Source organism: Myodes glareolus, chromosome 11, assembly GCF_982192425.1.
Source record: "Myodes glareolus chromosome 11, mMyoGla1.1, whole genome shotgun sequence".
Taxonomy (NCBI): Eukaryota; Metazoa; Chordata; class Mammalia; order Rodentia; family Cricetidae; genus Myodes; species Myodes glareolus.
Window position 1 is genome coordinate 39,459,299 of NC_142036.1, and position 16,422 is coordinate 39,475,720.

The window sequence follows — 16,422 nt, forward strand, 5'->3', positions numbered from 1 at the left end:
GGAAGCTGTGCCATTTCCTAGTAAGCTGGTACATCAGTCGTCACCCTGAAGGTGTCTCCCTAGACAAGTAATAACATCTTAAACTTCCCATAGACTCCCTATTTGACCCTGGACTTTTGTCAAGTGTTCCCCACCTCAGCAGATGCCAGCTCCGCTCTTCCAGCTCATGTGTTGTGAGTTACGGTACCCCCCCCCCCAAAGTCCGTTGTGAGCATTATTCCAGAGTGCTGACGTTAGAGGGTAGGCTGTGATGGGGACCCTATCGGCGGCTCTCATAGTTCACAGAAGGCTGGCCACAGATGTGGGGTCTGTGGTCTGCTTATCCGGGTCTCCAGCCTGCTCCAGATCAAACCCTGTCTGGTGTTTCATCTGCTCGATTTTGGAGCTTGTATGCACACACACACACACACACACACACACACACACACACACACACACACCCCTCCTACCTCCCTCTATAGGAATAATTCCCCACAAACAAATTAAGATGGAATGCCTTTTACTTGTAACAAAAGGCATCCTGTTACAATGCTCCCAGGTTCTCCTGTCTTGGCAGGCAAGCACAGCAGCCTGGGACTTTGTTTGGCTCAAGCCATCCATACTCCCCTCTCCCAACAGCGTAACCAACATCAAGCTGCAGATACCCCACTCCAAACAATGGAGTTAAGTTGTTCCTTCCTTAGCGGCCCCTTAGTGACTCCTCCTTTGTGGTCAGTTTCTATTCAAACATGTCCCAGGAGATATCTGGGAACTAGAGGCCGAGCATCAGTATGGGCTGAACCAGTTTTGAGAGCGATACTCTATTTACTATGCTATACCTAAGTATAGGTGGGCATACATGATTAAAATTAGATGCATCCTGGGCATACGAGCAGTGAGTGAAGTCTTAAATAATCCAAGTCTGTCAGTGAAAACAAAGAACCACTCCCTCATCTCAAGCCCCTTAGCAATCATCTCCTTGTGCCCATAAAAGGAGAGTCCCCAAGCAGTTACCAGGGGCCTTTGAGTACCCAAGGAGCTGACTGCCATGTAGCATGTCTGTTCTGTACTATCCCTTTGCTTCTAGATGAAGTTCCTTGTGACTCTGCAACTTGCGGGCACTTCAGTTCTTTGAAGAAGACACCGAGGACCTGGAGAAACACAGTCCAGACGGTGACTTGAAGCGATACAGGCAATGGCTATGTCCCCCATGTGGCACCACGGAAAGAGTGCCTCTCTCTGCTGCAGAGCAGTCGTGGGGCTGAGCGGCAGTAGACGTCTCAAATCGTATCGTACAGTGCTAGGGGTTGAACCCAGGGCCTGTTGACCCTAGGCTAAGTACTGCTGACATCTACAACAGCCATGTAACCTGTACCCAAGGCCTCCTAGGTACGGGTGCTTTGTGCTTCTTCACTGGCCTCTCTGGTTACCAGTGTGAGTCCTAAGGGCGATGCTGCCTAAGGGCAGTGTACTCCAACAGACAATGCATGAAGAACTCAACGCACCTTTCCCTATTTATTAGATTCCAGATACATGGGACCGGATGGGAGAACCCCGGGGCACGTGATTTACATGGGGGCTGTGGGAGAACACATACGAGAATTACAGACAGGGAGGGTGGGCAGCAGGAAGGACTGCCGGTTAAAAAATATATACATCTTAAGCCATTCCAGCCACGATATCATTATCAGAAAATAAAGCAATCTCTCCACATAGTGCTTCTCTTTGGTGCTGTTCCATGGGCTTGGACTCCGGTCTCCTCAGTCTCCTCGTCACAGGTCTGCCATCCTGGCCTGCCACCTGTCTCCCACCGGTAGGAGTCGGGAGGGAGGGGCCAGGCAGACGGCACAGGCTCTGACCTTGCTGACCCCAGATGAGGGTCGCTTAGACCTCCTCAAGCTGAGGCCCTGGAAAGTCATCAGGTTTGTGTATGCAACAAAAACGGGGAGGCATGACAGAACCATCCAGAACCTTCAGGAAAGGGGAGGGGACAAAGGAATCAAATAAACCCCAGCCAGTGCCTCCTCTAAAACCGATTGTTTATTTCTTGGGTTGAAATAACCTGTATCTGAGCATTCAACGGCGAAGGGTGCTCTCCTCTCCAAGTATTCCAAAATGGACATAGCAGGGAGCCTGGGGTTTTGTTCTGATTAGGGAAGTTGGGTGATGGAGGGACAGCACTCACTCTTCCCTGGCCTCACAGACGTCTCTCATCTAGTCTTTGAACAAGTAGGCGCTACCCTCCGACTCCAGGTGCCCAGGCGATCCAGCTTCCCCACAGGGCACACCGCTGTCACTAGTACATTCTCTTAGCTTGTAAAAGCAGCTTCTATCTAGGGACACCGGATCAGCATCCCCCTCGGGTGAAAAGGATTCCATCTGGGGGCAGGGGGGGCTACATTAGTAGACCAAGGAGACAAAGCTGCCCCCTTTAACTGCTCCAAAGCAGTGTCTACTCAGCCAGCTGTGGGCATCTGTCCTGTCCCTTGCTGGTGTGGGCAGGAGGCCAAGCAGACGGGCTGAGGACTTGGCAGATCTATTTTTGGGTAACACCCTTTCCACAATTCTGGGACACAGCAGTGTGGCTGAGGGTGGCTTTCAGAGGCCAGGATCACCAAGCCCAGACCCTAAGGATTAATCGAGTTCAGTAAAAAGCAACATCTACCTTGGTTCAGGGACAAGGAGAGCTCTGGCAGAGAGGCACGGATGCCTTAACATCCACTCACCCAGTGGCTCTGAGAGGCAATTCCTTGTAGACAGAGGGACGGGGACAGGGAGGCCTCCCTAGTTTAGCATTAACTATGGGAAGTGGCCAGTCTCTAATTCCGAGTCCCTGAACTCCTGGAGATGTCACCACAGAGGCAGAGCCTGGAGCAGTCAGAGGTGCCAGAAAGCCTGAACTAGGGGGACCCCTACACTCCTGGAAGGGGTCAGAATATGTGCTGCCTGAGGGGTTGCCCAGAAAAGCGACCAAAGCATGTTGGCCTGCTATCTTCCAGAAGGAGCACCTTCACCTGCAGGGCATCCTGTCGACCCATGAACACCAGTGAGAACTCAGGACTGCCCCTTGGGTGGGTTAATAGGAGGGGAACTTTGTCCCCGTGCCCAGGGCTGAGGGGTTTATTAAGACAGAGCCTCTTAGGAAGCGTGGGATGGGCTGGTGGATCACCCTATACACAACTGATGGTCAGGCCTCGCTAGGTGATCCAGAAGGGCTACATCCACTAACAAATGTCAAGAAGCTTCCCTCCTGTGACACAAAGCCTAGACTTTTATGAGGTAAAGGAAGAGCCAAGAGGGACCTTTAGAGTTCCTTCCTTCCCAAGGTGTCACTATGCCTCCTCCCCTCCACTGCTGGGCCTCTCCGTAGCCTACATCCCAACCAAGGCTGCTGACCTTGTGAGGGTCCCCAAGTGCCCTCTGACGGGGCCAAGTCCTGGACAAGTTCTAGATTGGCCAGGCCCAGGAGAAGGAGGAGGAGGCAATAGGTGCAATCGGTACAGGACCCAGCTCTTTTCTGAGCCGGTGAGTTCCTGGATGCATACCCTGGAGTTACCTCAGTGGGCTGAGGTAGGGGCAGGAGCAAGGGAGGGGCGGGCTGGCAGGAGCACCAACTGGACCCTGGGTGTGGTAGAACAAGTGGGAAGGAGGAAGAGGAGGGAGCCAGCTGGACTGAGGAGGCGCAGAGCCTCCTGAGGGGTCAAAGGCCCTGGCCACAGACCTCTCTGTGCAGGCAGGGCCTCTGGATACACTCCAGCCCCAATACCTGACACCAATACCTCCACAAGAGCCCAATCTAAGTCTTTTGGGTCCTGGACTCTAAGCACACTGCCCATCCAGGTACATCCAGGTCCTGAATGGGGAGGGGCCCGGATATGGATGCTCTGCTTCTTGGTTGCGGGGAGGGGTGATTCCTCTGGTGGTCTCCAGCCCTAAGGGGAGTCAGCCCTGGCCCAAGCCTTAGCACTGCCCATGGAGAAGGAAAAAATACCAAAGAAAATGCGGGTGACAGATGAGCCCCCCGCCCCCACCCTCCCATCCCCGTCTCCCCATCTGCTGCCCCTAGGAGTCTGCACATGGCCAGGAAGCAGAAAAACCTCTTCCTCTGGGACAGCTCAGAGCCCCGATGCAGGTGTGGAAGGTCGAGGCTGGTGGCTGTGGAGGTCTCCACGTGGATCGTGTCCATCCGTCTGTGTGCTGGGCCATCACACCTTGGCCTCCAGCATCTCCAGGAAGAGTTTGTGCATGGGCACCTTGCCCTGCAGTTTCACACTGTAGAAATGCTGCACGGCTTTGGCTGCTGTCTGCCGCAGGAGGGGCAGCGTCAGCAGCAGCTTGCCCGTCCTCCGCGGCTCCTCGTGGCGTTGGCTCAGCTCGTAGTCCTGCAGCGCCTCATGCAGCAGGTCCTGCAACTTCTGCACGGCCTCCAGGTCCTCAATGTACATGGAATCTGCGGACACAGGAGCGGGTCAGTGCCAGCAGGGGTGGCTTGGCTGCCCCAGGGCAGAAGGCAGGTCTGGAGTGAAGTCAGACCAGCAGGGAGCATGTCTACCCTCAAAGGCTGGCTATTGAAGGATAAGGATCTTCACTGAAGGGCTGAGTCAGACCTGCTGGATACCCTGGAGGTATTCAGGGGACCCTGGAACCTGGCCCGCAGAATCGCATGTTCCTCACTTGGTAGGTTGTGTGAGACTTGGGGAGAGCTATTTAACGTCTCTGTCCCATATTTTCCTAGCCATACCTATCTCATAGAGTTAAGCGGGTCATACAGGCTAAAGGTACAGGACACTCAAGTGCCCAGGTCACAGGAGCCTCACCGCGGTCACTACGGGCACCATCGTGTCTTCATGGTCTGTGAGCCATGAGCAACCACCCATCTACAGTACAGCTAACCTTACAACTCTGGCTGCAGAACAGATATAAAGGGCAGAAATCAATGTCTAGCTGCTTGAGGGTTGAGGGGAATAGAGGGGCATGGGACAGAGGGAGCCAGTGGGAATATAGCTGAGATATATTCATATATATATTTAGATATTGATATATATCAATAGTTCAGTGATGGGTGCTTGTCTAGCATGTTCAGGGTCTTGAGTCTGACCCCCAGCATGGCAAAGAAAAAAAGCATTGGTTTAGAATGTAGCCCAGGAACTCACCGCCTAAACACTGGGATCTGAGCAGAACAGAGGGAATCTCCTAGAACCTACCCTGTGGGGGAACTACCCAGCCACTTTCTGTCAGCATCTTGTGCGCGCACCATGAACTGCAGTGCCAAACCTTGCTGTGTGGACACCGGGAACTGAGCCAACCTTGTGGATTCCTCAAAAGAGCAGGCAAGTCCAGAGCATGCTGGGTGGCCAGACCCCAGACTGCTGAGGCAGCCGCACAAGCTGGCCAGTCCCAGCAGTACCCTGGATTCCCCTGGGTCTCCTTCCAGCATTCCTGCAGGGTTGGACCCCAGCCACCCCAGTCACCTCTGACCCCATTTTCCATCCTGTCACCCTCCCCAAGGAGTTACAATTGGCAGGTGCTTTCAACCAAAAATGAAATAAAATAACATTGCAGGATCAATTTCTTTGCAATCCATCAGTGAGTCTGTATTGATGGCATTGATAAACTGTTAATTACAAAATCAATGGCTATGAATTTTTTTTTCTGCTGTCAAAGAGCCCTAGAGATGGCTGGGATGCAGGTGAGTGACAGCTGGCACACTCTCAAGGGACTGGGTCAGCCACTGACCATCCACTTAGCCACAGGGGCCCTTGTACTGCTACCAGGAGGCCTCAGTGATTCCACAGCCATCCCTTCTCCATCCAACATGCTCCGTAGGCTCCTGGGTGACTGTCCTGCCTCGAGGCTATGACCTGCAGGGGCCTGGTCTACCAGCTCTTCCTTCCAGGATCACAAGGCACTAAATCTTTGAAACCAATGGATGACAGAGTAAGGAGTCACTGAGACAAGCAAGGGCCACTGCCATGGGAGGGTGGGATACACTTGTAATTCCAATAGTTGGAAGGCTGAGGCATAAGAATTGTTCATGAGTCTAAGGCCAGCCTGGGATAAACAGTCAGTCTCAGGCTAGTCTGGGCTACAAAGTAAAACAGTCTCAAAAACCATAAAGATGTCTATCATTATTGGCTTGCTAACTACAGCACACTGTCTAATGCAAGATATTAACAGTGGACCGAGCATGCTGGGGGTGAGGAGGCGTGGGGACAACACATGGAATAATGGGATTTCATGCATTGTCTGTTTATAGAGCTACACCAAATAAAGTAAAATAAAATAAAAACAACAACCTGTAGTAGGTCAGGCTCCTGAGGAGCAGAGCCTAAGTCAGGGTTTGGGTTTGATGATTTCTGGGGAGGGTGTTTTCAGGAAGAAGAAAGAAGGCAGGAGGCACGGAAGGAACAGACAACACAAAGCCAAGGCCTGAACCACCAAGAGTTCTAAGGCAGACTGCTGTGCCGTGTGAAGCCCCCATTGGCTGACAAGGCTGGGCTGGGGATTGATGACATCAGGAAAGGCACCAGAGGCTAACAGCAGCAAATGCCACGGGGCTGAGGATGGGAATGCTGTGAAGGGCATGGCTCTGAGCCATCAAGTGTCCCTGTGTGGATGTGCTTCAAAGCCAGAGCGACCATGGCCCCAGTTTGTCAGCCACTCAAGGAGCTCCTAGGATATGAAACTTCCAGAGAAAGCCTGGCACACCTGGAGAAGTGGCCCTCTCCACCTGGGAGCCAGCTTTCCCTCTTCTGTGTGCTGGGAACACTATTTCCCCTGACATTGTAATAGCGGTGACAACAGTCAATATTTACTAGGCCAAGCAGCGGACTGCATTATCCTCAGCTGATCTTTAATACTCACAGGTGCTTGGAGGAGGAGGTACCAAGAACGCGCCTCCTACTCAAGGACATAGCAACCAAGGTCATGTTGTTGGTGTTGGGGGGGGGAAGAGAAGAGAGATGGGAGGGAGGGAGAGGGAGAGAGGGGGAGAGGGAGGGAGGGAGGGAGGGAGAGAGAGAGAGAGAGAGAAAGAGAGAGAGAGAGAGAGAGAGAGCCAGTGCTGTTAGTGTCAGGAATAGAGTGGGTGTGTGTGAGTGTGCGTGTATGTGTGTGCGCATGTATATGCATCACGTGTGCACAGTGCCAGTGGAGACCAGAAAAGGGCGTTGGATCCTTTGGACCTGGAATTAGAAGTCTGTGAGCTGCCATGTGGGTGTTGGGAATTGAACCCGGGTCCTCTGCAAGTGCAGCCAGTGCTCTTAATTGCTAAGTCACCTCTTTAGCCCCAGAGACAAAATTTGAACTGTGTAGACCAGGCTGACTTTAAACTCAAGAGATCCTCCTGCCCCAGTCTTCTTAGTGCTAGGATTAAAAGTCTGTGCCACCACACATGGACTAACCCTGGCACCTTTAAACTCTGGACAAATTTCCAACTTTCCCAGCCTCAATTTCCATGTCTATAAAATGGGATTATAATAAGAATTATGTACATAATGTCATAGCGAACTTTGCAAGCTGAGCACTTACTCCTGTGTACTAGGTATGTGGCTGACATAATTATATATACATTGCATGGAGTAAGCATGGCTTATGGTCACCCAGGCTCAGAGTGAAGCAACTTGCTCAAGTGGTAGATGCAGACACGGCCCTTAGCAATGGATTCAGAATCTACAACCTTTGGTTTCTGCAAGTAAAAGACCTAGGAAGTACAAAACCAGCGTTGACCTCCGACAGCCCTTCCAACCCCAGGCCACCTTTGCAGTGTATTGTGGTTGAAATGAGAAATGTCCCCACAGGCTCATGGATCTGAACATTCTGTTCCCAGCTGGTGGTGTACTGGGGGAAGAGATGGAACCTTCCGGAAGTGGGGCCTTGCTGGAGGACCAGCTTTGAGGTTCACAGTCTCGCTTCACTTCCTGTTCACTCCCTCTGCTCCCTGTGTGTGGGGATGAAATGCCATTTCTCTGGTTCCTGCTGCCACACCAATCCTCCTCTCCCTGCTCCGGTGGTGGATGCTATCCCTCTGGAACCCTGACCCAAAAATAAACCCTTTCTGTAAGCTGCTTTTTATCACTGAAAGAGAAAAGGAACGAGCACGCAGTGTTCACTGATAACAGCAATGCCCGTCACCCCCCACCCATCACAGCCATGCCCGTCTACGGTCTGAGCTGTGTTTGCCAGGCTCCCACGAACCCATCAAGCCCTCTGAGGGTCACACGCCACCCTTACCTGAGTTGGCCAGGGCCAGGGCCTTGAGTGTAACAAACTCCTCCTTCTCCACCTTCAGCTTCTTGTACCTGCGCACCAGCTGCAGGATGGCTCGGTACAGCTCCAGCAGCCCCGCCAGGCGGGAGTGCTCCTCGTCCATGATATAGTCCTCCGCGTACACCAGTTTATCATCGTAGGGCAGCGAGCGGTACACGATGCCCAGGATGAGGATCTCCATCCAGGCACTCTGCAGCAGGCTCATCTGGTCTCCCAGTGACAGATTCGAGAAACCTGCAGAGGGTGGAGAAGAGGATGATCAGAAGTGGGCCCCTGGGGCCTTCCCTGGGGCCTGCTAGGGGGCAGACTGGGGGGTGGGCTGTGTCCTTGCATCTCCAGACCCTGCTTGGGGTGGCGGCGGTGGCTGCGGCGGCGGGGGACGGGACCATGTGGTGCTCCTGCCATCCCCTTGGTAAATGAGTCACACCAGAATTCATGGAAAAGACTTCCAGAGTAAGAGCTGGGTCAATGTTGACAGTTATCACTATGCTTGTTGGTTCGAGGTCTTTCCCTGTGTCTGGAGAGGCATGCCGTTTGCAATTGAGGGAGCTGATGAATCAATAGCAGGATTTGGGGGTGGCAAGATGGGGTCTCTCTCTGCTCACTCCAGAGAGGCTCTCTGCTTTAAAACAATACTAGATCCTAATATAGTTTCCAGTCAGGAAGGAAGATTCAGTTGTCCATGACCTGGGCAGAATCGCCTAGGACCAAAGGCAGAGGCCGCTGGCAGGGGAAGGCTCCATACAGCCTATTATTTTCCTGTAAGACTCAGCAGTCATGCCCAGGAAGTTGGCATTCAGGGACACAACTCCCTCCCTCCAGTGAGGAGAAATATAGTTAAAGGGACTCCAGAATCATGACCCTGCACTGTCCAGGGTGCTATGTGAGATTACCTGGATTGGACTCTGAACGCCCATGTACTAGCTGTGGCCTGGCCTTCAGGAGGCCAGGCAACTTCTGTAAACCTTGACCTCTCTAACCTCCATTCCGTGAAATGGGCACAAGAGCAGAGGATGCTTCAGAGTGGCCGTGAGCTACACGGGAGGACGATTATAGAACACAGGAGCTCCTATTGTTGAGAGGAAGCCCTGCGCCTGCCAGATGAGGGTGACATGCTGGGATGGCACTGAGTGCGGACTTGATTTAGGCAAAGTCAATAGCCTGATTTATGAGAAGGCAACAGGGAAGAGTAAGTTTGCTAATTTCCAATCATAAAAACTAAACAGGAGGTAATAACTTCTCAGGGGGGCTCATCCAGAAAGGGGGAGATTAGTCTAACTCGAAGCAAGCTAGATTTATGGTGAGAAGGAAACAGCAGGGCATGATGGCGCATGCCTACAATCCTAATACCTGGGGGGAGGATCTGAAGTTCAAAGCCAGCCTTGGCTACAAGAGACCCTGTCTCAAAACAACAACAACAAAAAAACAGGGCTGGGAATACAGTGCAGTTGTCGAGTGTCCGCCTACACGTGTGAGGCCCCAACTTCAACTCCCAGTGCTGGGGAGCGGGGGCGGGAATCCACAAGGCTGTATGCACAAGTGCCACGTGCAACCGAAACGAAGAAATTTGTTTCTGGGTAATTCTGCTAACGGAAGAATTTGCTAACTTTGGACCAAGCCCTGCTTGTCACTTCCTGTGACATGGGGGGAGGGGTGCCATGAGGATAAAAGGGGGATGATGATCCCACACCACTGGTGGCACACAGTGAGCCACCATCCCCCTGCCAAAGATGACTGAGGAAGCCGCCACTCTCTTGTTAGTGTGGTCATTATTACTTCCTTCCCTTGGATCTCTCAGGGTCTGTGTGGCGTCTTTCCCGCTACCCAGACAGAAGAGGACCTTTCCCTCTGGAAGGAAGTACACCGGAAGGGAGGCACACAAAAGCTAAAGGCCATTTACCTTACCTTTCTCTTCTAAGTCCCACCCTTTTTGAGCCCTGAACCTCTCCATACAACCCATGCGTTGGATCACCACCTAGCTGTCAGCTGGTCGGTCACCTATGGGTGACCAATCACAGAGGAGGGTATTCCCACCAACTAGGGGGAACTCTGGTGACTGTGCCTCCTTGGGGGGGGGGGACGGACATGACAGGACACAGGGGTTAAGTTGTGTGTCTGTTGCTGCCCACGTTCCCAGCAGCACAGGGGGTATGTGGCAGCCTTCAGGGGCCCAGAAAGCCGGAGGTAATAAAAGATAGATAGAAATGGACATCCAATTTCCCTTATCAGGTCCGTGAGTAGGAGAGAGGCTTTGGTGACATTAATTAGCAGATACCAATCAGTCAGCATGGGAGGGTGTGGGTGGGGAGGAGGCGGACTGCACAGTTGGAGAGCAGAGAGACTGTGGAGGATGGAGGAGGCACGAGGCATGCAGGGGTGAATTCACAGACAAATAAAATGGAAGGAAGCAGAGAGGGTGGGCATGAGACAGCCAGGCTCTGGGGGTAAAGACAGGCTGGTGAGGTACATCTCTCAGGCATGATGTCTGCAAAGAATGTTACAAGCAGGCTTCTGTCCCTCTCTGCGACCAATGGCTTTACTCAAACCGTAACTCCCAGCTTCCGTGGCCTACCATGGTGAAGATGTTATGGGCCACTAAATGTTACCAAGCAACATAATGGCAAACACCTTTAATCCCACCACAGGGATACATAGAAAAACCCTGTCTTGAAAAACAAAGAAAGGAGGGAGGAGTGGGGAGGGAAGGAGAGGGAAGGGAAAGGAAAGAAAAAAGAAAAGGATGGAGGGAGGGAGGGAGGAGAGGGGAGGGGAGGGGAGGGAAGGAGAAGGAAGGGAAAGGAAAGAAAGGACAGAAGGAGGGAGGGAAAGAGGAAGAGGGGGGAGGGAGGGAGGGAGGGAGGGAAGGAGGAAGGAAGAAAGGAGGAAAGGAAGGAAGGAAGGAGAGCTTCAATGACTGGAAGCTTCTGAGAACACGCGAATGGCAAATGGCAGTGTTCAGTTCAGGGAGACCCTGCACAAGTGACCTGGGGGCTGTGCTCTAAAGGGACACTCCCCAGGGGTACAGACACACTCCTGAGTCCTGACCTCCAAGCGCCTGGAAAGTGCAGACACCAGCCACAGGGCTGCTTGCCTTCCTGCCCACCCAATCTGCTAAGTAGTCACAGCAGAGGACAGACAGATGTCATGGCCTGATCCTGGGATGGTAGGAAAACAACCCAAAACATTTGCTTAGGGTTTATATCCCATGTAAGGGTCATGTAAGAGGCTGGTCTGCTCTAGAGAGCTTGGGGGAGGGGAGAGAGCCGCTTGGAAAACCCTTTACTGTGGAAGAGCATCCAGAGGGATGGCTTTCCTCGGTCTGAGCAGCAGGCTCGCCCTCTGGGGAGGGAGTACTTCTCTCTGACAGCTGAGAAGTCCTGGACAGAATTCTGGAAACCCCAGCCGGCCTGCAGTGTTTGTTGTCAGTATTTAAAAACCATTTTAATGCTTTCTAATACTTGAGGAAAACACTAGAAGGGACAACAGGAGTAGACACCGCTAGCTCTAGGCGAGGACTGGGTGGCAATGGGAAAAGGGGCGCTGTTAGATCACGAGCAGAAAGGATGCCGGGTAGAACACTACGGAAATACAACTTGTGATACGCGTACTTACTAAACAAACACAACAGTTAATTAATGAGCCACCGTGGCCAAGTGTGAGGCAGAACTATTTGTGGATGTGCAAACACACACCGGTGGTACAGACGCTAGAGCCAACCAGAGCCAACCTGTCACTCCACTGAGCACTAGAGGTGACCTGCCTTCCGGGACAGAGGACACCATGTTAGGGGTGCTGAGGTTAAATGCGTGGCCACACAAAACACTTCTCGGTCTGCAGACGGGAAATGCAAAAGTATTTAACGTCATGACACGCATGATACAGTAGGGGAATACAGTGTTAAAATGCAAGCCCCGGGGTGTGTGTGGGGGGGGGGAATACAGGGAACACACACAGGGAATTCCCAGAAGGCTCCCACATGGGGGCCTTGGAGGTTTTCACAGTCACTTCTGGCATTTGCAAAGTCGATTCTTATCCTTTGTTATTTAAAAGGAAGCAGCTGGTGCTCCCCCGCCTATCCCCCCTCCCCACTTGTGTTTCCAATTGGGTTGGGCCCCTATCAATTCATCAGAGATGGAGGGCCAGCAAGGTCCCCTGCAGCAGGGGGTCTGAGAGAGGCTCTGGTGACAAGGCTGACCACTGCTCCCTGCAGCTCATTCTGGGGGCACTGCCCAGCCCAGGGCCCCTGGCACACAGGTCTCCCTCCCTCCCTATGCTCTACGGCTTCAGGAAAACTGTTATCTGCACCAGTGGATCTAATAACAGCTGGCCCCATCCCCCATGACACTATGCGCTCCTAGAATTAAAAAAAAAAAAAGCACGTAATTTGTGGCAAGTGGAGTTCATAATCTGCTAATTTATGATGGTCTCTGCCGACCTGGAGAGCCATTAGAGAGGTAATAAAGGGAGATGTAATTATAGGATCCGGGGCCACTTCAGACACAGCTGCTGTCACTCGGCAGCTCATCCTTCATCCCGCCAGACGGTGGTTCCTTGGGAGCAGGCTGTCCAGAGAGCCTTCCTGAAGAGGCCTCTGGGGATCCCCTGCACACAGCAGTCTGAGCTGGGCACTGGAGGCGACTCTCCGTGAAGGCTCTCCTGGCCAGGGTGGAGTCCCAGCTGCCTGGGGAGGGCAGACAAGTGGCGAACAATGCAGGGAGCCTGCAACTCATTGAACTCTGCCCAGGCAAAGGCTGTTGTTGCCGGCTTAGGCGCTAATCTCTGGATCGTGGGAGTAAGAGGTCGCGGCTGTGGCTGCTCTCGCGGCTAGGGCTTGCCCTCCAGGAAGCCCAATACTGGGGAAATTCAACTCGAGCCAAAACTGCATTTCCAGTAGTGAAACCTCAAAGAGACCCAAGCAATAACCGAGCAAATTGCTACTACTGGCAGCCTGGCATTGAAACGGTGGAGGCAGAAGGATCACTCCAAGTGTGAAGCATTCCAAAGCTACATCGTCACACCTTGTCTCCAAAAGAGAAAGCCTTAAGCAATAGGCCCTCTTTCGAGGTTTCAGTTCCCCAAGGTCAACAGGGTATGAACATAGGAAGTAGAAGAGTGCAGGAAATACTGAAGTTTAAGTGATCTGGGCCGCCCTGCTCTACTCTGTTCCATACACGAATCGGGCTGTTTTATGGTGTATCCTTGCTGTATGTGCCGCCTGCCCGTTTGTCACATGAAGCCACCTCAGTCATGAGGCCGAGTATTAGGGGTATGCAGTGCACAGATATGCGCAGGTGGTCTTCATGACCCCAGACACAGGGGGAGGCAGCAGGACATAAGATACAGAAGGACAGAATAAACTCCAGTGCGGTAAGAGTACGGAAATACAATATATATGAGTTTCAGACATGGGAACCTATTAGAGGCTTCAGGTTGCATCTCTGGTTAATGGGCAGGCACCCCTAAAACTGTGTAAGTCACATATTGGGAGACCCTCTGTGCACCTGCCTGCAGACCACAGGCTGAAGACATGAAGCATGAGCCAATCCCATCTAAAGACTGCTGCAGAACTCTGGGCCTAGGCAGTCTAAACCCCTCCCTTACGCGTGCCCAACCCCCCCACCACCACCAGAATTGAGACAACTCAGCGTGGTCTTGGTGTGGGCTCTAACATGGGAGCCCCTAATCAATCTTCAAGTGCTTTCTCTCTCCATAAGCCTATCTTTAAATGAGCTTTCCATCAGAAGTAGGATTAAGTCAGTAGTTTAAACATATAGTGGACGCAGCGCTAGAGAAATGGGACAGTGGTCACTTGTTGCTCCTATAGAGAGGGTTCAGGGCAGATTCCCAGCACCCACATGGAAGATCACTGGCATTTCTAACTCCAATTTCAGGGGATCTGACGCCCTCTTCTTCCTTGGGCATTGCATGCACCCGGTGCATAGGCCGACATGCAGGCAAAACACCTACCATACACATTAAAAAAAAAAAAAAAAAAAAAGGTGTGTCCTTGCCCTTAGTGTGAGACTTACAAACAGTGACGGGAAACCTTTATTAATTAACTAAATGATTCAACATGCAGATTTATGCAAGTCAATATGTAAGATAAACGATTGAGACTTTGCTTACTTTATTTCCTCTTATTTATGGCTCTGGTTTCTTGAGATAGGGTGGGTCTCTTTCGTTAGGCAGCCTGGGTGGCCTAAAATTCGCTAGGCACAACAGACTGGCCTCAAAATGACGGCAAGTCTCTTGTTTCCAGAGTGCTGAGATTACAGGTGTGAGCCCATCACACTCACCTTGATTATAATCCACAGGAATTATTCTTTGGAGATGACATGCAGGTGCAAAGGAGGCTTGCACCACTACTGGTAACTATGACAACCATGGTAGGGTGGCAGTTCTGAGTGACCTGCTCCTGGGATACCTAATGGGAACTTCTGGGATTCCCATTTTACAAATGGGAACACTGAAGCTCAGAAAAACCTCACACAAGGTCAATAAAGGCAGATCTGGAACAGGAGCCCCGCTTGTCTGGCTCCAAAGCCTATGCTCCCAACAATAACCCTGCTTGCCTGTGTTCGGGTGGAAGTTCTACCCCAAACCCCTCCCCTGGGAGTTGCCTCATTCTAGACTTCTGCCCCTCTAGAGATGCTCAAGACCACTCCTACAGGGTATTTAAACTGTCCCCCGGAGAACAAACATGTGGTTTTCTGGTCTTCCTTTCCCGGCTCCTCTCTGGGGGGACTGCAAAGCCATCCAGGAGCATTTGTATCCGTTAAACCTGGGCTTTTTCTAATTTGGTATGATTGGGTCTGATTTGGATTATTGCATCGGCGGAGAGGTTTATCAGGGTGCAGAAACTTTTCAGCCTGTCCCTCTTACTTGGCACAGATGTGAGAAACACATGATCAGGAAGACTGAGTCTCCTGGACGCTCCTTCCCCTCGGGTGTTATGGGGTAAAGCTCACAGAAGGAAGATGTACTGATTCGGGAGACCGCCAGGCGCCACTCCTGAGCCGTCCCTCTGAAGCTGTACCTATCTGACCCAGAGTAGTAATCTAAGGGCTGGGCTGGGGTGGCTGTGCCCAATTTGGCTTGGGGTTAGTGGAGCAATCCAGGCTGAGGTATCTTAAGCATCGGCCTGACACCACATCTGTGCTGAGGCAGCACAGGGCAGATTTAAAAACTACTGAGTGTGTAATCCCGGGAGACTGAGCTGAGCTCCTTATGAAGGACGTACTAGGCAGGTGCCTGGGCAAACCCACGCAAGGCTAAGAGTGCTAAGGGACCACTTCAGAATCCTCTAGAATTGCCGACGGTTCGTGTCGGCAACATCTCCAACCCCTGTCCACAAGTTGGTGCCTTCCTGAGGGGCACACGTGAGTCTCACTCACAACAGGGAGAATCACCTCAGGCAAGTGCTGGCACCCAGAGGTCAGCACAGCTTTGCTACGGTGCCACGTATGCTATGCTTGTCTTCTCGGACCACGGCTGACAAAGATAATCTACAGACACAAAGATAAAGCCATGTGTCATGTGGCTACAAAGAGTCTGCTCGGGGAAGGGTTCTCTGACTCAGTGAACCCCAGTGCTGGAGGACAGGGCAGGACCTTAAACTGCACAGAGAAAGGCTCCCATGTGGGTGCAATATGGAATTCCAAGGGCTCCATCATTCACCCAGACCGAGAGAGGCTCACAGTGGAGCTCAGAGTGAAGACAGGCCCGTGGGGCCTGAAATACACCGTACATGCAGCGCTGCTCCTGCCCCTGAGGCTCAACAATGAGACCAGGTGGCCATGGTGAGTGACAATGGCACATGACAGACTCCACATCTCAACCAGCAACCTCATTTCACCCGTGTTTATCTACAAAGGCCGAGTTCTCATACTCCCATTCCACGGGTCACGTGGCAGGCTCAGGTCAGAGCTTCTGGGCCTAGAATCTGAACCGGGTCCAACTCCCAAGGCCCTGCTCCTAACGCCTCCCGGCCTGCAGCTACCGTAAAAGAAGGGAGCATTGCCCACGGTAAGGCCAGTGAACTCCAGGAGACGCCTACTGTTTTGTCTTGTGGGTTTAAGGACCTTGCTCTCCAAGTATTCTCAACTGTCTACCCCATACCGCAGGTCCTAATAAGATGACAAGCCGTTCTGATGAGCCCCAGGGAAGCCCACAAAC

The 16,422-nt window shown here is 52.2% G+C and overlaps 1 protein-coding gene across 4 annotated transcripts in view; it reads right to left on the reverse strand.

The window, feature by feature from the left end:
• Positions 1–1,481: 1,481 nt before the first annotated feature.
• Positions 1,482–16,422, reverse strand: part of Esrrb (estrogen related receptor beta) — a 159,190-nt gene continuing 144,249 nt past the window's right edge. For all 4 annotated transcript variants that reach the window (XM_085697350.2, XM_048449266.3, XM_048449268.3 and 1 more), the window contains 2 exons: positions 8,212–8,481; positions 1,482–4,429 (listed from right to left, as the gene is read on the reverse strand). In XM_085697350.2, the coding sequence (XP_085553476.2) occupies positions 4,185–4,429; positions 8,212–8,481 (515 nt within the window). In that variant the 3' untranslated portion in view covers positions 1,482–4,184. The remainder of the gene's footprint in view (positions 4,430–8,211; positions 8,482–16,422) is intronic.